The sequence below is a fragment of the Euprymna scolopes genome, chromosome 13 (genome assembly GCF_053919585.1).
Source record: "Euprymna scolopes isolate OS-2025 chromosome 13, ASM5391958v1, whole genome shotgun sequence".
Lineage (NCBI taxonomy): Eukaryota > Metazoa > Mollusca > Cephalopoda > Sepiida > Sepiolidae > Euprymna > Euprymna scolopes.
This window is the reverse complement of record NC_136494.1, coordinates 105,172,352-105,197,798: the sequence shown is the minus strand read 5'-3', so window position 1 is coordinate 105,197,798 and position 25,447 is coordinate 105,172,352. Positions and strand designations below refer to the sequence as shown.

Sequence of the window (25,447 nt, the reverse complement as noted above, 5' to 3'; positions counted from 1 at the left end):
AACAAAAGTAGGTAAAACTAATGTTGAAAATTAAAAAAAAAAAAAAAATGAAGATTAATAAAGAAGATACACTAAGTGAAAGGAAAAATAACTAAATATTGATCCTACAAAAATACATTTTTCTATAAAAAAAAAAAGTAGGGCAGTCAGAAACCCTCGACTCTGCATTTGCCGTTTCTGTTTGTCTTTGTGTCATAATTCATTGACATTCACAGTAAAACATTTTTTAAAAAGAAAACAGTTCCAAATAAAAAGTTTTTTTTTGGCTGCTAAATGGATAGCAAGAGCCCACAATGACCGATCATCACACAATGCTAGCAAGGACGACCACAGGACAAATGTTGTGCGATTAAAATTAGTCGCACTTGGCTTTGAGTGGGGGATAGATCGAAGGGAGGATGGCGAGAGGGAAAGAGTTCTTGGCGCTTTCAGGGTTTTGTCTCCATCAGCATTGTCACAGGCTTCCTCATCCTTTTCTCCTAATTAAAAAAAATGAATTTAATAGGCACAAAACTCTTACTGACTGCAATTTCGGACATATGTCAATATGACATCAAGGACTTTCCCTCTAAGCTGAGCACAAAAAATATTCTAGTCTGTAAGTTTTGTCACAAACACTGATTAAAAAAGAAAAAAAATAGGAGTCAGTTGGTCAGTCTATCAGATTTGATAAAAAATAGGCTTTTTTTTTTGTTTATGTAAAAAAAAAATTTTCAGTCTTTTTTTCACTTAGTCAATATATCTTAGTTTTAATGGCTATTTTGATAAAGTTCAGAAAAATCTCTTGGCAAAAAAATAACAACAATAAAAAAAGAATCCTCTATCTTCATCTGTCTGCTTCCTTATGATAAAAATAAAATAAAAATAAGTTATTAATTTGCATATGTATGCCAGTCCATTCAAAGAATTCTTTTTCTGTTTTTTTTTTTTTTTTTTTTTTTTAAAGTTTGTCACAAACACAGATATAAAAAATTTTGTTTTTTAAATGATCCGCTGGTCAGTCTATCAGATTGGATAAAAAATATGAATACGGTTTCTTTTTTTTGGGCTTATATAAAATTATTTTTGTTGTTCATTCCAAGTCAATATCTATTCTTCTTCAATGACTTTTTCATACAAAGTATTTTCTCAGTTAATAAAAATGATTCTGTTGTTCTCTTCAACTCAATATATCTGGAAGAGTCAACTGCTCAAAATCGGAACAAAGCCGAATTAAGACAGCAGACCTTGAATACCAAAAAGATTGATATCCTTTCAAATAGAGCTTAAAATACTTACAAGAAACTTATCTTAATACCTTGCTGCAGTTTCACAGCAGATCCAAATGTCATTCTTGTTTCACATCTGTATAGATTTAAATACAAGTTCATAAGTTTGACTTGACTTTCAAATACATATATAGATCTATGAGATGAGAATACTTTCCTGACAATTGAACCTACCATGAAACTGCAGTGGCATATGATAAGCTATGTTTAAGTATTTATTATATATATATATATATATATATATATATATATATATATATATATATATAACTTATTACTAATGTTAAGAAAATTATCTCAGGTAAATAAAAGAGGAAAAAATCCTCTATGTGCCTAAATCTGTGTCTGTTAACATCATTTTGATAAAAAAAAATTTCAAAAATAAATAATCAATTTGTGTCTGCCAGTTCTAGCAAAAAAAAATTATCTTTGTTTTGTTAAATATTTCTTGATCAACATTTGAATGATTTAGCATTTCTTGGTCAGTGTTTGCCATGGCTTGTAAATAGCAGAAAGTAGGAAGAAGAAAGGGAGGGGGGTATTTGATTTTTTTTTGTTTGGTTTTACTTTGTCATTATTTTTGAGGAAAGATCATTTCCTTTTAAATTTGATAAAGGAACTGATTTAATTTTTGAGGTCTTGTTCTTCCATTATGACAACTCAAGCAATGATGGTTTTGTTTTCTTTTGTCTCCAAACTATTCTTCTGTCAATCCGGGTGATTGTCAAAATGTGTACCTGTTTTATTGGGGGACAAAGGTGGAGAAAGGAGAGAAAGATTAGAAGGAGGGCAGTCGTCTGAAAGGAGAGAAGAGGGAGGACAGTCGTCGCCTGGAGGGGGAGGGGAAGGAGGACAGTTGTCGCCTGGAGGGAGAGGGGAAGGAGGACAGTCGTCGCCTGGAGGGGGAGGGGAAGGAGGACAGTCGTCGCCTGGAGGGGGAGGGGAAGGAGGACAGTCGTCGCCTGGAGGGGGAGGGGAAGGAGGACAGTCGTCGCCTGGAGGGGGAGGGGAAGGAGGACAGTCGTCGCCTGGAGGGGGAGGGGAAGGAGGACAATCGTCGCCTGGAGGGGGAGGGGAAGGAGGACAGTCGTCGCCTGGAGGGGGAGGGGAAGGAGGGCAGTCGTCGGTTGGAGGAGGAGAGGAAGGAGGGCAGTCGTCGGTTAGAGGGGGAGAGGAAGGAGGACAGTCGTCGGTTAGAGGGGGAGAGGAAGGAGGACAGTAGGCTGGAGGGGGAGAGGAAGGAGGACAGTAGGCTGGAGGGGGAGAGGAAGGAGGACAGTAGGCTGGAGGGGGAGAGGAAGGAGGACAGTAGGCTGGAGGGTGGGAGGAAGGAGGGCAGTATGCTGGGGGTAGAGAAGAAGGACGATAGTCATCTGGAGGGGGAGAGGAAGGACGACAGCCATCTGGAGGGGGAGAGATAGGACGACAGTCATCTGAAGGGGGAGAGGAAGGACGACAGTCATCTGGAGGGGGAGAGGAAGGACGACAGTCATCTGGAGGGGGAGAGGAAGGACGACAGTCATCTGGAGGGGGAGAGGAAGGACGACAGTCATCTGGAGGGGGAGAGGAAGGACGACAGTCATCTGGAGGGGGAGAGGAGAGATCAATAGAGGGAGGACAGTCATTTAGAGGAGCTTCATCATTAGCATCAGCAGCAGTATAATCCAAGTTCAAAGGGATAGTGATGTTAGCCTCAAGAATAGTAGTAGTAGTAGTAAGAGGAGGAGGAGGAGGAGGAGACGATGTTATTTCCATTGAAGCAGTAGCAGTAGACGCAGTTGGTGTTTCTGCCATAACAATGTGGTGATGATGCACACGGTGGGCAGCAATGATGACTTCCTCAAACAGATCCAAAGTGACCACACCTTCTGTGTCAAGTTGCTCGATGGCCTGGCTACAGAAATCATGGATGCAGCCCATTAGATCACCCACAGTCCAGTGCTTTGACCGTACAATGCTCACCACATCAGACAACTGAAAAAATAAAAAATAAAAATAAAAAATAGTGCAATAAATTATATAGATTCTTTTTTTTTTTTTTTTTTTGGAGGGGGATAAATTAGATTTATTTGCATGAGGAGGTATATTTCAAGACAACATCAAAAAGAACTTGCTCAGGCAGTCTAAACAACATTTGTCAACAGCTTCAAAAGTAAACACATAAATGAAGCCATTTAAATTGACAATCTTTAAAGCATCCACTAGAATAAATCACAAAAACATAGATGAACTCTTAAAGTTTTGAGAACACAGTGGAGTGAGGACAGTTATTCATGTGTCAAACAGTCTAGAATAATGGTTAAGAGTTTAGTGTGGGATTTACCAACAGGGGAAAGGATACAGCCAAAAAGGTTTCCATTTATTTTGTTTACTAGGAAATGTATGTGTTTATTTAAAATTTAAAAGATTTGTATTTGGATGTTATGAATACAATGAAATCGATTCGTTGCTGATTTTTACTAATCTAGAAACAAATATTTGACTTTGAACACATTATATATATGCATATGACATCCACAGATGATGAAATAGCTCTCAGGGAGTCTACAAACAAAATAAGGCTGTGACCCAGGATTTAGATGAATGTATAGAAATGAAGGCAGGGAGCATATTTGTCAACTTAAAAAGTCTATCCATATCTGGTTACATCATCAACATGTATCAGAAACTTCAACAAACCTGCAAAATATAATCTACAAGTCCCTATTTAATTGCCCCCAGAGAGCAAAGTTAGATGCAAAGAGCGGTTGTTAATATAGAGGAAATCCCTAACCTTGAAAAAAGGATAGACAATAACAAACAAATAAAAAAAATCTTAAATCTAGAAAGATTTCTCTGAATCTGACTAATAACTTTAGTACACTTTAAATTATTTCTTCACAAATAAAAAATGAAAATAAAAAGACTAACGACCATGAAAGAGCGAGGAATGGGGGTTAGTGGTTACTCTTTATCTTACTCTTAACTAAATGCATTTTGACCCATTTGTACAAGGATTGCTATTTTAAGAATGACAGATGGACAATAATGTTTATTAAACATAAGCTCGACAGACCAAAGAAAACTTCTTTAATAACTTCAAAACTCAATTCAATGCAATTCAAATTTGGGTCACATAATCATAGCTTTTGTCACAATTGACAGAGTAATTTTCATAAAGGTTGACCATATTGTTGGCCATGATAGAAATTCAATGAAATAAAGGGGGAGATAATTATTTGCAGTGTCGGATCGAAATCAGCCTTATGTCTAATAAAGTTTATTAGTAAAATCGTTAAAAAACTAAATTTTAATTTTCTTAGTTTTGTAAAAACAAACTATTGATCAATTTATGTAATTTTTGGAATATTACATCTTTGTTACGTGACGAGTACATACATCATAAAAATGTTTTCTGTATTTTTTTTTTTTAATAAGTGTAATTCTGAATAAGCACCAAAATAAAATTTAAACTTAAAAATAAGGTGCAAATTAAGTTATAAATACACACATAAAAACTATTAACCCTGACCTTATTAGGTTTGAAGAATAACAATAGATTTTAAAAATAAAAATCCATGGTTCATTTCAATTACTGTAAAACTGTTCTAGTCTAAAAAAGTTTCTATGTGCATTTTTTAACTTAGGGTGAACACATATTTGAAGAATGAATATTTTCCCGAAATATATGATACAGAACTTTTATCAGACCAGACTAACACAAATAAAAACACAATACAATGTTAAAAGTATTTAAAAAAAAAAAAATAAATAAATAAAAAGTAAAAAAAAAACATATTGCATTAATAAAAGGTGACTCTGCATAGCTTATTCCATCATTATAGCTTAAGTTGCTTCAGTTTGTGTTTATCCGTTATCTTTGCATTGCTTTCCATAAATTTCCTTTATATACATACTAGACAATGCTTCAAGCAAACTATATTAACCTCTTATAAAAATGATAAGTGTGGAAATAACGCAATGAATTTGAAATAAAAACTAAAAAGCAATACATTTTTAGTTTACTTACAATAATTATTGCAATTTTACATGGGAATCACTTTGGAAAATCAGTTATTTTGCAAAAGTTGAATTTTTAAGACATGAACAATTAAACCGTCTGCAGTTAGAATGAACTACCTAGATAATGTACAACATCAACAGATAAAGAAAAGCAGATTATTAATGTTGTTAATTTTTCTTTGTAAATTTTTTTATCTTCGAATCTCTGACTTTGACCTCTCTTGGAGGATCTCCAAGCCGATAACTGTCCCAAACTGGAAGCTGTCACTAACTATAGAAAACTCAAGACGGTCCCTAACTGTTGTAACATTCACTGCCATTCCTAAAACTGTCTGTAAACTAATTCTAAATATACGACCTGTATTTCCAATCTTTTGTCTCAGTTTCCCCACGTCACGCCTTGATTAACAATCCTATTTCAGCTTTCTTTTGTGTGCCATGGTGAACAACTTCTTCTCCATTGTCTTACGACTAAGCTCACTTTCTATAACCTTTGTTCTGTTGATCAACTTATTTCCTCTTTTTTCTTTCAACCACTTGAGGTGGATACTAATAGTATCACACCTACATAAATATTTGTGTCCACTAAAAAGCAGTAACGTGTATTAAAATACTATTGGAAATATATTTATTGTTTATATCATCATCATATTTGGTTTAACGTCCGTTTTACACGTTGGCATGCGTTGGACAGTTTGTAGAAACTTCTAGAGTAACTTAGAACGGACATATAAAATCTGTCAAATAGGAGAGGAGTTATAACTAGCATATGAAAATAAAGAACTATTTTTAATGCACATGTCCAACTTTGGAAGAGAGAGCATAGTAGGGAGGAAGACAGATGGGAGAAGAATGTACACAGAATCTTTACAGACTATCATTTGGAAAATTCACAAGATCATCTCATGAATTTGTATTATCCACATGAACGTGGCATTTCTCGCCAATAAACAAAGATAATTCCCTGAAGTAACGAGCTTCACAAAGATGATATTTGCAAGGAATATTGCACATGACAGTTTGAAAAGAGAAAAAGAAGCTTAAAGATTACATAGTCTGCAAGAAGAATAGGAACTGACAAGCTAGCATCTGGAACATCACTTGATTGAAATATGTCCCTATTTACTTGCTTCTACAGATGCAGACACAACATCAGTTTTTTTTATGCAAGAAAAAATTCAACTCCTAAAAAGACATTCCAAATTGGAACAAAAATAATTGCCTCAGTCTAGAAAGATTTCTCCTTCACTAACCAAGAACAGAAAAGATGAAGTGTAATATCAAAACAGATACTACACATTGGTTTAACCCAAAATAACTGATGCCAACTCTGACATAATTTTCCACTAGTGATACAGGATGCATTGGCCATTTCAGAACAGATTATTTTTTATTATAGCAGGAATATTATTTGATTTTATATTTTCGATATTTCAGAATTACTAATGGTACTTACACAACAACTAAAGATTTAGCATGATTATAAAAGCTGAATTAAATTTGAGACTCTTTTTTGGGACTTTGTCTAAGAGTAAGAAACTAGTGGTAAATGCACCAGCCTAAATGTCGCAACAATACTCTATGCATGGATGAACAGCAGCTTTGGCAATGTCCTCAATGTATTTGTTCAAATTCATGTTGCCTGTGAAAGTTAGGCTGAGGAGTTTGAATAATAAGCTCTCATGTAGGATATTATTTGTCATGACAATCGGTGATCGATATTTCTTCTATAAAATTCTGCAAAAAATTAAAAGTTTAAGATGGAACTGTACCACCATTATTAACATGCTGATAGCATTAGAACACTTGAATATATTCATTGTGTTTCAGAAGAAACTACCTAAAATGCTGTCTACAACAAAGACATTTTTTTCAATTTTCTTATTAGTTTATTCAAGTTAGGGATAGGGCCTCCTACTGGATGCCAGACATCCACCCGCTATCTTATATATTCCAACTAAGAGATCTTTTTAAGATTCTAACTGTCCCTTTAAGTGCAATTGTTTGTATCTCTCTTGCACTTGGTTCACCTGGTATATTTGCCAGATAGTTTTTGACAAATTCTTTTCATGAGTCCAGTTACTACTATAAATTACTGGAATGATAGCGATCTTCCTAAGATTCCAGTTTCTTTTCATGTCACACATAAAACCTTGCTACAAGTCTTATGTGAGGAGTAAAAGTCATTTTATATCAGTAAAGGTAAAATAAAATTGCTTAATCCGAGCTCATCGGCTCACGAAATGCAAGATTGGATGGAATAAAATTTCCATGATTACATGAACCCCAACTTTTGGCGCACAAGCTCTTCAGATCTCAAACCATGTATGGAACATAGATGACAAAAAGGTTAACAAGCACCTTCATAGCACTAAATAATCCCTAAAAATATCAACAGTTACAGTAATGTCCAATATGAAAAAGGATCACATGATCCTAGCATGTAGACAATTCATACTTCACATCAAAGCTGTTATCAAAGCTGAAGACTTGACCGAATTAAATTACAAAATATATTTCTATAAAAAGACATCTGTTTCTAAGAGTTTTGTGTATGTAGAAATCAAGGTCCTTATCCAGAATTCTCCTTATCTTAAAAAACAAAAATAAAAAAATCTGTATGTACGTAGTTGAGGCGAAAATATCATATTCCAAAAATCACATAAATTAAGTAGTTTTATTTTTATACAGAAAATAATTTTTAAGTGATTTATGGGAGTTTATAAGCATTACAACAAAATCTAGTAAGTAGGAATTATTGTTGAGTTTGTTTCTTGAAATTTTTTCAAAATAGCGGGAGAGATAGTCACTTCTCAGATACTCATAAAATTTGATTTTCTTATTTAAAAATAAAACTACTTGATCAATTTATGTGATTTTTTAAAACATATTTTTGTTTCCTCTTGGGTACATAAATGATACAGATTTTTCTTTATTTTCTTTTATTTTCTTTTTTTTTTTTTTTTTAAATATATATGAATTCTGGGCAAGAAACGGAATCTGTCTTTAAATACATTATGCCCTCTGTATACACCATATACTATTTATAGTATTTTGATTTTAAAGTGGACGGGCATGTTTTTCACGGTTCTATAAATTCAATGTTTTTTTTTGTTTGTTTTTAATAAACTAAATCTAAAGAATTCAATTAAACAACTGTTGTTTAATTGAATTCTTTAGATTCAGTTTATTAAAAACAAACAAAAACAAGAAGTAATCGATGATGGAAAACAGGACTGGAGTTGGTAGTTGAAACGTTTGACTAAAATTTCAACGTTTCAACTCCAACTCGCAAAACAATGAACCTTGTTACTTAGTATAAGTAAACATTTATATATTTAATGTCCATATTAACTTGCTTACATATGCAAGTCTACTTGGTGTATGCAAATATTTATACATTTAATGTACATATTAAATAACTTGCTTACATACGCAAGTAAAAATAATCTCCGTAATCGTTCGCATGTGAAAATGTCTTTCCTCTCAATAGCTGCCATTTTCAAAAGCGTATAATAAAAAGTCCTTGACTAAATTCTTAAATCTACTGTTTCTCACATAAGCGACTTTGGTGTCTGAAATGTTTTCTTGACAGCATCAAACTACTCATGACATTCTTATGAAATGAATAAGCTTTCAACATTTTTATACTAAAGATATGAAAACTTATCGATGTTTAGAAAGAGATGTGGACATTTACAAATGTCAAGTACACCATATGTCCAGAAAATTAAAATAATTTGATACAAAATATATTCATATGCATCTAAATATTTAGTAATGAGCTTTCGAGCTAGGATCAAAATGCATCTGTTCTATTCTTGATTGGATGTAACAGATCATTACTGACCGGAGCAATTTGTATTTTTGTTTCATTCAAAGTGTTGCTTTTTTATGAGAGTTAAATATCCAAGTTATATATAAAAATTTTTTTTTTTTTTAAATAATTGCATCTAACTTTACCTCATCAAAATAAGAATAAGAAAATAGGGATGCTGTAACGGTGTATAATGAGATGTGATGAAATAGATATTTTAGAGTCTGGCCAGTTCTACAGCACAACTTTCACTAGGGATATTGGCAACCTTCATGTGGTCCCTTCTATGAAGAACCAATTTTATGAATCAAGGCAACTAATGTCAATACAAAAGAATGTTTTTTTTTCCTTCTCTAAAGCATACCAACCGTTTATAGATTATTCAATGTTAAATCTGGTCACTTTGGTAAAAAAAAAAAATAAATAAATAAATAAAAATTATGCTTCAATATATCTTCATTGTGTTTGACTTTGTAGAGAAAAATTGTTGTTTTCAGCTTTGCAGAATATGATTGAATTTTGCAAAGTGAAAGGAAAAAAACCAATAACATCAATGTCTAGTGTATTTTAGGTCAGAAAGCTAGTATCTTCAGACAGCCTGATCTGATAGTACCAGACAAAAAGACTTAAGTAAAAATATCTGATTTACATTGCATTTGTCTTTTAAAGACAATTCTATTTACAAATGCTGAGAAATATGAAAAAGAAAAATATCAAGATTGTAAAATTAAGTAATTTAGGTACAGAAAAAAAGATTTATCCATCGAATTGTTACCCTATACTGTCAAAATTGAATATCTACTAAAATAAATAAAATAAAAACAAAATGAAAAACAAAACAAAGTAAATAAATAAAAAAATTATTATTTAGCTTATTTTGACTTGGTTCTTATTTTCATGTTTTGAACTTCTTTAGGCGCATCTTTTTGAACTTGTAAATCTTTACATCGGCAGCAAGATGTAGCACAATGGATAAGGACGTTGATAACAAATAGTTACAAGTTTTCTGGTAACTGAAAGTTCAATCCTTACTACAAGCAATAACAAGTACTTCTATCTGACCATAGCTGATAGAATAAGAACAATCTACACATGTGAATTAAATAAAGGGTTTGGATCAAAATTCCATACAGGTACCCGAATTTGACAAAGATTCTCAAACTCAACAGATCCACCTGAAAAAGGTTGGAGATTACATCATCTGAAAAATTGTGAAGATAATCTATATGAGAACAGGAGTCTGAATAAGCTAAATAATTGAAATTATCAATCCTCATCTCCAAAATTATGAATAAAATGAATTAATTTTTGATATATTATGGTTCTGCATTAGATTACAAAAAAACAAAAAAAAAAAAAAATGGAGTAATTAAAGATCTTTTTAACTGGTGTGAATTCAAATTATAAATAAGAGTAAAAATATTGAGATCAATTTTACTACAGTAGAAGCATTGGTATAAAGAGAAGTTTGAAAATTCTTTCAGAACCAGTCAAAAATTCGGGTAAAAAATAAATAAAAATTCATTTATTTGAAAACCATCCTGCATCATGTAATCTTTTTTTTTTTTTTTTTTTTAATATATTCAAATTTCTCATTATACCAATGTTTCTACTCTTATAAAATTGTACACACATTTGAACGCATCTCACTATGGCTATCAGATAATAAAAAACATTCTTCAACAAGATCGGAGGAAACTGGCAATATTCGGCAATGTTGTAATGTATAGAGTGAGGAAAATACTATTTCAAACTTCAGTCAGACAGGTTGATCAATGAACAGGCTTCTAATAGAAATCCTTGGATACATCTAAAAATAAGATACATCCATTCAATGTCCTGAGTAAAGAGCCATTCTTGTAATAGAAACAGGAGACAAAAAGAGATGCTAAAAGAAATAACTATTGTAGAGACCTCTCACCTCTTCACTGTTAAGGTTCCTAGATGCCAGAAAGCCTTTTACTCTAATAGTTTCTTTCCTCATACCACTAAACTTTGAAATTCATTCCTTGTTTCCTGCTTCCTTAACTGTACTAACCTACAGAAGTTTAAATGTGAACAGACATCTCACTGCTCAACTCCTCACAGTCCCCTGTTGGACACGATCCCAAATAGTAGCCCCTTACTTTCCAAGTGGTAATATTCTTTGTTTGAGAAATGAAAAAAAAAAAAAAGTTATGACTGAACTGAAAAATTCAAAGCAATTCAATATATTTTATAAAGTAATTCTGGTACCTGATTGGTTCATTCTTATCACTCATTGGCTATAAATATAATCATCTAAATCTTTGTGATTATACTCAGTATATATTATACCAAAAATATTGCAACATAATCTGTGTATTTAGTGATGAAAATACCAAAGTTTGACGGACCAACTGACCAACAAAACCTTGCTAACATTAATCTTTTTCCCTCTTGTTAATTGAAAAGGAATATTATTAGATGCAAACAAAGAACAGCTATCCAAAATTTCTATTCAATTTGCATGTTTATCAATAAAAATGATATTTCAAACAGAAGTGTGTCAGACCAACAGACAGCTTCTCAGAGATGTGACAACAAATGTAAAAATCACATTCTTTTTACCTGTGTTGCATAAAACTAAATTCAACAAAATATAGTCCACATTATCCACTCTTACACTTAACAGCTATATTCCAAAATTCATATTGATTGGTTCATTAGTTTAGGAATGAATCTTACGCATACAAATAAATAAACATACATGACTTTATATAAATAGAGACTAGAAGTATACCTGTTCCTATCCGGGTTCAGACTATGTTCATATCAATGTTTGTTATCAATGTATCTTTACATGTCAAACAAATTGCAAGAACCAAATCTTGTTATTGATAAATTGTTGAAATAGCCCAGAAAAGTGAAACTCCTAAATATTAAGTACGCAACCAAATAACAATGACTTGTTGACAGATATAGATTCATTTGAGCTAAAAAAAAAAAAAATCAAGATTAAATTTTAGAAAAAGGTAAAGGAGTTGTCTTTTCTTTATAATTACTACTCCCTGAATAATGCAAACAGACATGAATCACAATTTCTGTTGAATTGTTAAGTGTGAAAGTCTTCCTGCAGTAATTGTTTCACATAAATAAGAATTAGACATAACTTTTAATGGATCTTGAGCAAAAACAAATGAAGAAATTTTTTTTTTTAATTGCCAAAATAGGCATTTTTGAGTGTTTTAGTTCCTAGTGGAAGTTGTCCCTAAAAAATCTACCTCAGTTTTCTATATTCACTAGGAAAAATGCGAGACGTTGGGTCACTTATTGAGTTTAGGTTAGATTGTTTGAATTAGGAAAAAGCTAGTTTGCAAAGCCAGTTGAACAAAGAAAAAATCCAAAGTCTCTTTCTGCTTTTTCACTGCAGCTGTGGGTTAAATAATATTACTACCCCTGGTGATATTCCCTTTGTTTATAATGGACTATTCTTTCCTTTCTTTTTTACATTTAACGAGAGAGAGAGAGAGAGAGAGAGAGAGAGAGAGAGAGAGAGAGAGAGAGAGAGAGAGAGATTGATGGTAATGATGATAAATAGTGTATAAAATAAAAGCTAATTATTACAACTAAAATGGACATTTCTTTCAAGTAATAGAATCCTAAAACTAAGGAATATTTAAAAATATACTGAAAAAGGGTATTACAGAAACAAATTGGCTTTAGTATATATATATATATATATATATATATATATATATATATATATATGTATATATATATACACACATTTCCTAAAACGCTCCGAAATGAGTTTTTTTTTTTTTTTTCAAATATCTATTGCAGACAGCCTAATGGTTAGAAGTGTTGACTGTAAAAAAAGCAAAAACTAGTTGAGTTTCAATACCAACTGGAAACACTTGCATGTTTAGCCACACTGAAAGCAATGGTATAGCAAAACAGTGGCTGCAAATGATGCATGTATAGTCTCTGATACCAAATATTATGTATAAAATTTGTTTCCCAAATTCCAGAATAATTAGTGCTACAGTTTCATATATATATTTTTATGCATGCATTTGTGTAAAAACAGAATGGAAATGTAAGTCTTCAAGAAAGAAAAAAGAAAAACGAGATCTACAATAATATGATTCATTGCTCTGTTTGAACATTTAAGAAGCACTGTTTTCTTAATTATTTTCTTAATATTTAAAAAATATTTTTTCTTTTTATTTTGAAATTAAAGTTGAGAATTTTTGGATAAATGTTTATTAATCAAACAAAATGGTTAAAATCTTATCTAGCTGCCCTGAGCATGTACATTAGTTAAAAAACAAAACAAAAAAAAACTTCTGTATAGAAATGACTTCCTAAGAAAAATAAATTTTAAATTAAAAAAAAAAAATTTCAAGCAATGATGGCATCAGATTTATTAAAAAGGATCGATATCCTAATCTGAAGTTCAATTCCTAAGCTGGACAGTATAATTTTCTTCTTCAAACAAAAAATTGTATAAGGATTCAATTTAAGTCCAAAGCTTGAAAGAAACAAGAACATGATGAAAACTTAAAATATAGTTTATTTATTTATTTTTTTACAAAGTATTCACCTCTTATCAAGGCCTGGAGACCACTTCAGGATAAGGGTTAATGAGTGTACAGTAGTCAATGGGACAATAGCGGAGTAATCATTTGTAGTGAAAATTTGGTAAATTGGACTACTTAAGAGGAACGGTTAATTATGAAACAAATAAAACTTAACAAAACCACAGATTTAATAAAGAAGTCAACTGAAGAACAGCAATTAATCATGTTGCATATAAAACCCAAAATGAGGTTGAAAGAAATAAATATTCATACAGCTTTTATTGCAATATTTTTTTTAATAAAAAGTGACTTACTTTATGATAATGAGCTATGGATATATTACTGCATAGCATATCATTAATTATATAATTAATTTTTTGGCTCATTCATCTTGTTATTAAGTAACCTTGTTTATGAAAAGATAGGTGTACAATACCAAGGATAGAGTGTCAATTTCATACACATCAGAATAAACGTAACTGTTTGAAACTAGTAGTTTCTGCTTGCACAAAGTTATCTTTTCTTGCGCTTGGAACTCTTTTTGATAAAAGTTGTGCCTGGATTAGTGTTGAGACAATGAAAATCGGGAATTAAAACTTTTTGAGGTATCTTGATATAAATTTTGTTCCAGAGTTCACATCCTCCCACATACAGCACCTAGTATTTCCAAATGATCACACATTTGGTACTAAGCAAGTTCAATGTTGTTTAACCTTGTTCATCTGACAAAAACTAGTGTCAACACAATTATGCTATGTTGCCTAATATTTCGAACATGCTGAGAAAAAGGTAGTAGTACAAATTATTACCAACACAAACAAATGAACAACAAATCTCAGGTTATTACCGACTTTTTAGAACTATGCGGACAAAAAAAAAAAAAAAGAAAAAAAAATGACCTGGACACCTTTTATACTGTTTCACTCATTAGCTTTACTTTATTGAAATTGGTTCTCCAAGACCTCATTCTTTTAATAATTTTCTGAACAAAAAGAAAAAACACCACACTATTTTCACACATTTCCATTTAAAAAATTTTTCCTGAATATTTTTATGTTTTCCACAAGAGCTTCATGGGCCAGATTAAAAACTTTGGCGGGCTGGATCTGGCCTGCGGGCTTTGATTTGGAGACCCCTGGCATAGAGTGTCAACGTTATTATTCTTATATGACCTTTACTCCTGATCTGAAATGGAACACGTACATCAAGTCTGTTGCCAAGGTCGCTGGAAAGATAATGAGATCCTTCTACCGCTCCAGAAGATATCTCACTACTGATGCAATTCTCTATCTATATAAAAGCCAAGTACGTCCAAGGATGGAATATTGTTGCCATATCTGGGCAGGAGCTGCTAAAAACAGCCTATCCTGCCTTGACACAGTACAAAATAGACTTTGTGGCTTAGTGGGGGATGCCCTTTTCTCTACCCTGCAACCTCTCTCCCACAGAAGAGACGTTGCGAGCCTATCCTTGTTTTATCGTTATTTCCATGGCAGGTGCTCGTCTGAACTCCAATCTCTGGTCCCCCCTCGCCAATCTTTCACGAAAAACACCCGTCTAGCTGAATCCACTGTCAAAAGTTTCCCCCCACTCTTTATCTGTGCCTAAATCAAAACGCGGATTCCATGAACAAAGATTCTTTCTTAGAACTGCACGCCTGTGGAACTCTGTTCCGTCTGCCTGCTTCCCACCGGACTACAACTTGGATGTGTTCAAGTGCAACGTTAACAAATTCCTAATGAACCGCCCCCTTAAGTAAACACTTCATCAAATCTCCACACTAACGTAATGTACTTGCAATAACCCTTATCCCTGAGTGGCTTCCGGGCCTTGATAAGTGGTGTTCACTGTGTAAAAAAAAAAAAAAAAAAAAAAAAAAAGACAAAAGAACTTAGTATAGGCTTGATACAGAATCGATTTTCACATGACAGCAAATAGTCATTCATAGCACCATTTCCAACCACTTGGCTATTCCCAGATCTACATTTTAAGTTTAAATCATTTAATAACACAAATAGTACCCACAATTATTCTGAATAAATTTCACAATTGTTAATATCAAATAAATCGTACTTTATTTACCTTCGAAGTTCTACTGAAATAGAACAATTTTAAAAATGTATGTATTTATGCACCTAATATGCATGTGTATGTATATGCGTATTTGTGTGCTACTATGTGTGTATGTTTCCATGTGTGTGCACATGCATATGTATGTTGGCATACATCTGTATGTATGCATGTGTTTATTTCCATGTGTGTATGGGGTGGAGAGGGCTCCCGTAAGGCGTGGTGAAGGCAATCCCTCTAGTAGAAGCAAATCTCTGATTTAAAAAAAACCACAAAGCGGGAGACCAGTACCTGCATTAAGCTGGTCTGCAGTTTGACTTGTTGCTGGCTATCTTGCTCTAGTGTGTTGCTGGATGTCAACATTTTGAACAGAGAGAGAGATTTAGCTGTTGTACAAAGTTAAAACTCTGTAACATTATCTTTGTATAGATACTCCCTCAGGCATTTGTTTATTAAAAAAAAAAAAAGTCCTGTGGCGATAAAAAAGCTGTGACGTGTGTACGCCTGAAATGCTAGATGCATGTAATAATTAATCTGCCATCATTATATGTATATATGTATATTTATATATGTACACGTGCGTGTATATATATTTATATCTATGTCTATATGTATGTACATGTGTCTGTGTGTATATACTTTTGTGTGTGTATGTATATACATTTATATATGTTTACATGCATGTATGTGTGTATATGCATATGTGTTTATGTGTATGTATGCATGTGTGCATGTATATGTAGTAAGTGTATGTATATATATGTGCATATGTGTACGTATGTGTAAGTATATGTGTGTATGTATTTGTATATGTGTGTATATGTGTATGTATATGTATGCATGTGCGTATGTATATGTATGTTTGTGTATTATGCATTGTGTATGTATATGGGTATATATGAGCGTATGCTTATAGATATGTATGTATGCATGTATATATTTATATGTATGTATGCCAATGACCGTCTTGTGTACGTTTGCATGTGTGTGTGTATTATGTATTGTGTATGTATGCATGTATATATGTGTGTGATATGTGTACATATGTATGTGTGCGTGTGTGTATATATATGTCTGTATACCAATTACCGTCTTCAGTGTCATGTCTGCTTGAGCATGTGAATTTGCCGGCAGGACTAAATGTCATTTTTGGGCTCATGAACTTTCAGTGTCTGAGGGAGTGGCACTCGTCTGACAAGACGTTGCAATCATCAATATCTAGTTTTGGACAGGGGCAAATTAAAACAAAAATTACAATGAATTTTTTTTTTTTTTAAATTTTAATGCATAATTAAAATTTCAAATAATCTCAAATATTTTTTGTTAATCTTTCAGAAAATCATTTTCATCTGACCATCTAAAGAAATTATGCAATACAATAAAAAAGGCAAGAGTTAATCAAGAAATTGTTTACAAACATCTCAACAAACGATTTACATCGTTCACATAGTATTTAAAAAGTTACATGACACACATGTTGCACACAGTTTTCCATATTCAAATGAGAGCAAAAAAAAAAACAAAAAAAAACAGTGAATCAGAAAACCTATCAAGCTTACCATCTGAAAAGGAAACACCTATATAATAGTTTCACATTTAGGTCATCCATTATTCAAAACGTCAGCAGAACCATCACCACAACTACTCAAAAAGTCTCAGGCGGTCAAAATCAAGGACAACATTCACAGCCTTATTTAGCCAACATGTGTGACTACAGCTTATTATGATGATGCCGATTTCTTAGGTTACTTTCTTCTGTAATGGATCAGCCAGAGAAACAACACCATAAAAAAAACAACACAGGAAACTCATTCTATGTATATTATATCCAAAACTGGCAAGCATTAACTAAAAATATTTTGATTGAAATATTCACAATCTTATCTAGCCATCTTGGATATCAACAATGAGAATAGAAAAACAAATGAGGTCAAGTAGGAAATGTGTTAACATCCCATTTTGTATACTTGAAAAGTACAAAGAAACACAAAAAGGTGGATTAAGGTATGCATTATGGAAATCAAGATGCTTGTTTACTATAACCCCACTATGTTCCCCACCCTCCATCCAAAAACAATTTTTTTTAATAGTCCAATTATTGCCATAAGTGATTCAGTAATGACATTCTTGGCCAGGAACAAAAATGTAGTACCTGTTCTGATACTACACTTCATCTTTTCTATCTTTCAGTGAAGGAGAAATCCTTCTAGACAGAGATAATTTGAATTTTTGTCTGATTGGGGAGCTGAATTTTCCTCACATTATAAACTGACCTTGTGTCTAACTCAACCTTATAGAGTGGCAGGTAAATAGAAACTTAGAATCTCAATACATTTTGATAACAATAAGATTTTTATTGTATTTTACTTACTATTTAATAATATCACGGTTATTAATTCTGTGTGCATTTGTATAAACTATAGCGATACACAATCACAGCCATTATTTGTAAGCTTAGCTAATTCTCTATTTGTTTCTTCATAGTTTCTCTTTTTGCAAAACAAAAATGAAAAAAATATAAGGAAATTTGATAATTGAAATTTCATTTATTTTATAATAACTTGAATAACATTTTCCAAAGTTAGGGAAACTATGAAAAAGCATACAAAAATTGGTTCATGGAGGACACCTAATATCTAAACCTAGTCAACCTAGTTTTGTGTGGTCATTAGCTATACAAGCATGTGACGTACACTAATATCATTATTATGCAATAAAACATAAATTTAAAAATTACTTGTCTGTTGAAAAAATGCATCAGCATTCTTTAATTGTATTACTGTTAGAGTATTTACACTAATATTGGATTATTTAAAAATGTTTTTTTAATCTTTTTATATAATTTAAATGCATTTTTTGAGAAACAATCAATTCCATATTTCAAGAAATGTTTTAAAATCCTAAATTCATCAGGTTTTACTGTTTACAGAATATCAACCCTTTTTGTTTTCTTTTAATATGATACCATATCTATTGTACAAGACTCATTTTATACTATCAATTGAACACAAGTTGATATTATCCACATCTGAAATCAATCTCACTGCTGGTCAGTTCTGTTCAGTGCAGATGACAAACAGTCCAGAACTGTTTATTGAAATTGTAATTGAAATTAGTAACAGATCCTCGGCTTGTAATGCCAAGATCAGGTTTTACAAACAGCAACTGATATTAAGTTGGTGAAAAAATGTTTTTTTGATGTATATATACATATACATATATATATATATATATATAACAACATTACTTTTGCACCAACCTAATATTACCAAATGATCATACTAACCAGGATCATTGCTTAACTTCAGTGCTTATACGAGAAACTATGTGTCAATGGGATTATACTCTGAAGAAAAGAAGTAATAGAGGCTGAATGAATAACCACAAAAGTATCCATTAGGTTAACCACGCGTCCTCAATCTTAAATTAGAAAGAAAATATATGCCAGAACTTGTTCTTTAATACAGACAATACTAGAGCATCTGATTAGGATTAAACTCACAATACTAGTAAACAGTTTGTAAGAACAAAATATGCAAATCATTGCTTAAAGAGCATTTTCCCCCCTCTCTCACCATTGTCATACCTCGTCTTTTTAAATGATTTTTGTCTATACATACAAATTACTAACACCTACAAAAACCCACAACTCTGAACATGCACCTTTTCTTTCTTGAAAATGGTCACTTGACAAGAAAGTCATCACGGTCACTTTGAACATGGGAAGTGTTCATTTCTATCATCACAATATAAAAAAAAACAAAGAAAAAATTTCGCTTTCATTTTTCTATTCCTACTACCTTTTTTTTCTCTCTTATTTCACTGTGTTTAGTTTGGTTACTTTGTTTTATAGCATATCAACCCTTTTTTGGTAATTTAATGCCAAATCCAGCAATTTTGGAAAAGGTTATATGCATCAAGTTCTTTATATCTTCAAATATTTGTGGTGTTTGGTTTGGTTGTTTTGTAGAGGAAAATTGTTTTTGACTTTGCAGAAGGTGATGGAGTTTTGTAAAGGGGAAGAAAAACAACATCAATGTTTGGTGCATTTTAAGTCGGGAAGCAAGTAACTTCAGACAGCCTGATCTGTTAGCACCAGATCGGGCCGTCTTATTTAAATATAGACAAGTAACAATGAAGATCATGAAGAAAAAGGGAGGGAATTCATTTTTATTAAGCAGGAGATGGTCAAACATTTTGGATTAGAAATACACTTATTTTACAAAGTTCAACATGTTTTTTTTTTTAAGATATTTGATTTTACTGACATTTTTTTTCTTGCAATCTTGACTTACGTTTTTGGATGTGAGCATACATCTCTACAACATTTTTTTTTCTTTTTTCTCAAAGGAATCACCATTTATTAAGATCTAGAGTCCACTTTAGGATAAGTGTTTAATGAGTGCAAGGAGGTCAGTGAAACAATACTATAATGATGCATAGTGATGAAAATTGTGTAGAATTTGATTATTTAACAGAACTCAACAAAAACTTATTTACATTGGACTTGAAAATTACCATATTGTAGTCAGTTGCCTCATGGTACAGAGTTCCACAGGTAGGCAGTTCTAGGAAAGAAACTTTGTTCATGGAATTTGGATTTAGTTTAAGGCACAGATAAAAAGTAGGGGAAATAATGGACTGAGGTTGTAGCTAAATGGGTGTTGGGAAGGTTTTGCAGAAGCGGGAAGGATCATAGATTGAAGTTCAGTATTTTAAGAAAGTAATATATTCCCCAGGAAGATTGTTTCGGTTTCATTTGCTAGCATAACATCGGATCAAAATGAATATTCATTTGTAAACTTGGCCAGTAGCAGAGTTGGAAATCAGGAAAATAATATTCTGACACTGTTTGCATTTAATTGACTGGCACAAACATTACAAACTATAATATAACTACTTTTTAAATGAAAAATGGATGTATCATTGGATTGATCTATTTATTTACTGGATATTGACAAATAGGGGTGAGGGTAAAGGGGTGACAAGTAGAGATACTATCTTTAGTAGGGGAAGGCATTTCATGTTCTTTCCAAGACAGTTTGTCTGCCACTAGTTTTCACCTTTGACCCAGCTCTCACCTGTGGCTCCTCAAAGCTGGAGTATACAGCAGCAGCTACCCCTTGAGAAATGACTTTGGCAGACTGGTTGAGAGTAGCCAGTCAGGCCTGTAATCTTCTAGTGAGGATTAAAAACTGATTCCCGATGGAACAAGTGGAAGAGGTAATTTAGTTATCCAACAGTTGTGAAGGCAGTGGCAGCAAGCATTGTGGAACATTCTAGAACATGAACATGGCATCCTAAGTTGTCCTTATCACCCTCAGCAGTCTAGCAGGCTCTCATAATGGTTCTCTGTGCCACTAGATCAAAAGAGTGGGATTGTCCGTGCAACAATCTTCCAACTACAAAATTATTCATGCACAGATCTGTTTTGAAAACTCATTATTAGCACCGACTTGTAAACGCACACCTTCAAGTTCCGCAGCAATGGGTATATGGCAAAGTAATAGGTGGAGGTGAACACTGGCAGTTGTAATCACAATCCTGCACATTAGCAGTTTATGAGAAAGTAAACGTCTTTTTTCCTGAGGGCAACAGGAGAGTCCAGCAACAGCCGACTGGGCAGCCTCTTTAAGACAGCATTGCCCATCTTCACATGGGGGGGGGGACTACAAAAGGTGTCCTAAACAAATACTTGCCCTTCTTAGTTTGGTCAGCTTACAATGGTTAACAGACTCATCCTCGTTGCAGTTGAAAAATACAGCACAAAAAACCCGAACTAATCTTGGGAGCATGGAATGTCTGAACACTACTGGGTAAAGGTAATCAGAAAGACGAACAGCACTTGTTGCAAATGAGCTTCAGCATTATCGAATAGATATTGCAGCACTCAGTGAAACAAGAGGCTAGCAAAAATATGTTGATTATGTAGAAAAATAAATTCTGAGGCACGAACGGTTATTCATTTTAATGGTATTACTCCCATCTTCATAGCTCTTCAATATATATTTTTTCAAGTTAAAATATAAGATGCAATACTTTTGGAATAACCCACATACATGCCTATCAACATTTCTGATTTTATATTGAAATAGAACTAGAAATTACTATTTACTATATTTGAATAAGTTTAGATCATCAAACAAAAAATAAATAAAATCTTCCAAACATTTGGCTAGACAATTAAACATGGTCAAGCAGACAAGAAAGCCATTCTTAACATGGGGAAAGGGGAGAATTTTCACGTTATCTGAGAGAAAAAATAATCATTAATCAGAAGAGATCGTGTCTTACTTGTTATCATTGCTCTGTCTACAGAGCAGAGACCGGAAGTCAAAAAAAAGCAGACAATCTTGACTGTAATTGAATTCTGTTTGTCCCTTTCTTAATTAGTTAGTATAACAATATGCTATTTTAAAAATAAAACGACAATTCATTCAAACTCAATGCATTAGTACTATTTTTTTTTTTTATAAATGGCCTCTCCAGTCAAATCCAGATGTATGAGGTTCTGGCAACCAAGTTGTCTGAAATCCACACAAATGATTTGTTTATAGTGATGAAGGCTCATCCACACTTTTTGATAACACCAGCAAAACAGAGCAGGCAGTAGACCTCAGGATTTACATAAGTTTTCCTTTTAGATGCATGTCTTCCAGTGGTTTTCAATATGCCCCCAAATACTAACCTGGAAATTTCTACATCCTGGCGCAATACATAGAGCTTTATTTATATATGTATATAAAAAGTGAACAACTGATTCTTTTCTAATTACATAATTATTAGTTAAAGTTATAAACCAAAATTTATTGATGAATACATGCTATTTGTATTTTTGCTATAAAATGAAACAATTATTCTTAGATTTCATAATATTTGGATCCTTTAAAGAATTACATTTCTTAAGAAAGCAACCATCAGCATCAAGAAAATGCTTGTATATTATGCAAATTTATTTGCATTTGATAAATACTTTTTGCATTTTCTCTCTGGGTTTTATGGATATTTTCCTATAAAGCCTTGTGCATAGGATTTCAAGTATTGTGTCAGCGTCAATTTTTATCAAATACTTGCAGCAGTAATGAATATTTGTTCTGGAACAGTTTTCAAGCAAATCCCGTAGTTAATTATTGAAAACCTTTCACCATAAACAAAGGATGCATAAAGATATGAACCTTAAAAAGAAAAAAAAAAAAAATGAACATCTCAAACGTCAAGATCTACTTTTGTTGCTTTTCAAAGGTCAACCAAAATGAGAAAATGCAAACAAAATTTGAAAAAAATGAATACTGAAAAGATTTTAATTGTCTATATTAAAAAAAAATGTGACTACTTCTGCTGTTTCAACGCTTCACATTTATGCAATATTTTTTAAAATTTACTCTTAATCAATTATTTACTGAAATTAAAAATATAAGTTGTAAGCTAGTAAAACTAACTTTAAAAATCTTATTAAAATAAAATTTAATATTGTGAAATAAGATGAAGTAAAATTTCACAACTATATAGCAAAAATGCCTAATTAGTACTCTCTCTTCTTGCATAACAATAAGTATGTGGCCAATCTCCACCTCCCAGCATTCATCACATTCTAAACCTCAAAACCCTAAAAGAATTTATGCTATTTAAAAAATAAAATAAAAGCACTATCAACCAAGTTCCAACTCTTGTTCCATCACCACAATGTGGCATTCCTGTGCCTGTTTTATGAGTACTTTAATGAAATGTGCTTTAACAAACTCGTAGTACTTGTGTCCTCAATGTAAATACTTCAGACTAACTTGGCAAACAGCAAAATCCCACCTCTTCACTGTTGAGGTCCCTAGATGCTAGGAAGCCTTCTACGCTAATAGTTTCTTCTCTTGAATTGCTAAACTGTGGAAGTCCTTCCTTGTTGCCTACTTCTGACTGTATTAACATGCTGAAATTTAAATGTAATGCAAACAGACATCTCATTTCTCAAATTTCCAAATAGTAGCTCTTTATGCCTGACAATATGTTCTGTTTGGAGTGAATAAGGGTAAAAATAAGATAAAATCAAATAAAAATGAAAGTAAAAGACTCCATCCAGTTTATAAAAAAAAAGAACAGCTATCTGGCATTAGCCAAGTAGAAAGAATAACATCAAATGTAATCATAGGGTAAGGAGAGAAGTTCTTTAGTGCCTTTTTCTTAGTAACTTAAAAAAAAGATTAAAAATAAAATTTCTGATATCAGTATTGTATGAAAAGCAACTCTTTTACAAGCGTTTATAATTTAAGAAAACCAATTTTAAATAAATATTTCTTAATAAAGTTTGTTTATATTAAAAATGTATATAATGCATCTAAAGGACATTTTTAATTAAAAAAAAAAAAAATTAAAACTTATTTTATTAGAAATTTTAAAAATAATTTTTAATTGTCTTATTAAACAGCGAAACATTTTATTAAAAAAAACCTAGAATATTTTATTAATTATGTTAGGCTTTTATTTTATACTAGCATGGATACCGATGTTGCCTGGGTCCACATGAAGTTCTGTTTGAATACACCAGCTAAACTAAGGATATTGAGCAGTCTTTCATTATTATATGTCAATTCCATTGTGGGCTACGTTGATACCTCCATTTAAAAATGAATAAAAACATGAAAATGTAATTGCCCCCAAAAAGAAGAAATATGTGACAACCTCCCCACCAGATATTTTGTCAGAAGGGATACAAAGAGAAGAAGCTATGCTCTAGATATGAAGCACTTTTGTTGCTTGTGTGCTGGACCACCCCTCAAATAAAAAATAAATAAATCAAAACAACTAAAAAAATAGCAGGAAGTGCCTGTACAACTGGAAAAAAATTTTTTTTTTAATTGAGCCAGGGTGACTGGGCTAAATGTGAAACGTGAAAGAAGGCAAAAATTTATGGACAAACGCTTTTGCCCACATAGCCAGGAATGTGTATGTAGCGACTTGCCACAAATATTAAAAGTGGTTGTACAAGGAACATTTCAGTACAGCTGTTGTCTACACTCATGCAATTCCCGTGCACAAAACTATAATTCTGTCTTGTTTCTCCGGCGTAGCTGAAAGCACCACACAAGACAAAGATGTTGCTTTTGTTCATCCAATTGGATTAAGAAGAAAGTAAATTTCAAAAATATTTCCCTAACAGCCTCTGCTTGGAGTCGGTTTGAAACCTATAAAAAGAGCACTTTGCGCCAAAACCAATCAGTCGCAGCCAGGGCAGCATGCTGTAATCATTGACTCCGTTGGGTCCGACGTTAAATAACCAACTTCGTTTCGTGTGCATCACGCATCTCAATTCTCCACATGGAAGTACGAGCTCAGCGAGAATTAACATTTATCCTTCTTGTTTCATTTTGACTCAGTCAGAGCAAGATATCTCTTTATTTTGCTTTACTCATTTAATTCAAAACCTATCAGACTAAATACAAATATATAGTCCTAGCGACCATACAAGAAATTACAAACATTAACTTTATTGCCAAAATATTCATTTCCTGAACATTTTACAACCTTTATCACCTTTTTTTTTTCTTTTTACATGGAGGTCACTACTTATCAAGGCCCAGAAGCCACTCGGGGATAAGGGTTATTGCGTGTACAGTAATCAATGGGATAGTATCGTAGTAATCGTTAGTATTGGAGATTTGATAAAGTGTCTTACTTAAGGGGGTGGTTCATCAAGAATTTGTTTATATTGGACTTGAAGACATCCAAGTTGTAGTTAGGTGGAAACAGGCAAACGG

The 25,447-nt window shown here is 32.5% G+C and overlaps 1 protein-coding gene across 1 annotated transcript in view; it reads right to left on the bottom strand.

Annotated features, from left to right (window-relative positions):
* Positions 1 to 1,814: 1,814 nt before the first annotated feature.
* LOC145292140 (uncharacterized) overlaps positions 1,815 to 25,447 on the bottom strand; it is a 159,871-nt gene continuing 136,238 nt past the window's right edge. The window contains exon 11 of the mRNA XM_080138262.1: positions 1,815 to 3,242. Within this exon, the coding sequence (XP_079994388.1) occupies positions 1,977 to 3,242 (1,266 nt within the window). The 3' untranslated portion in view covers positions 1,815 to 1,976. The remainder of the gene's footprint in view (positions 3,243 to 25,447) is intronic.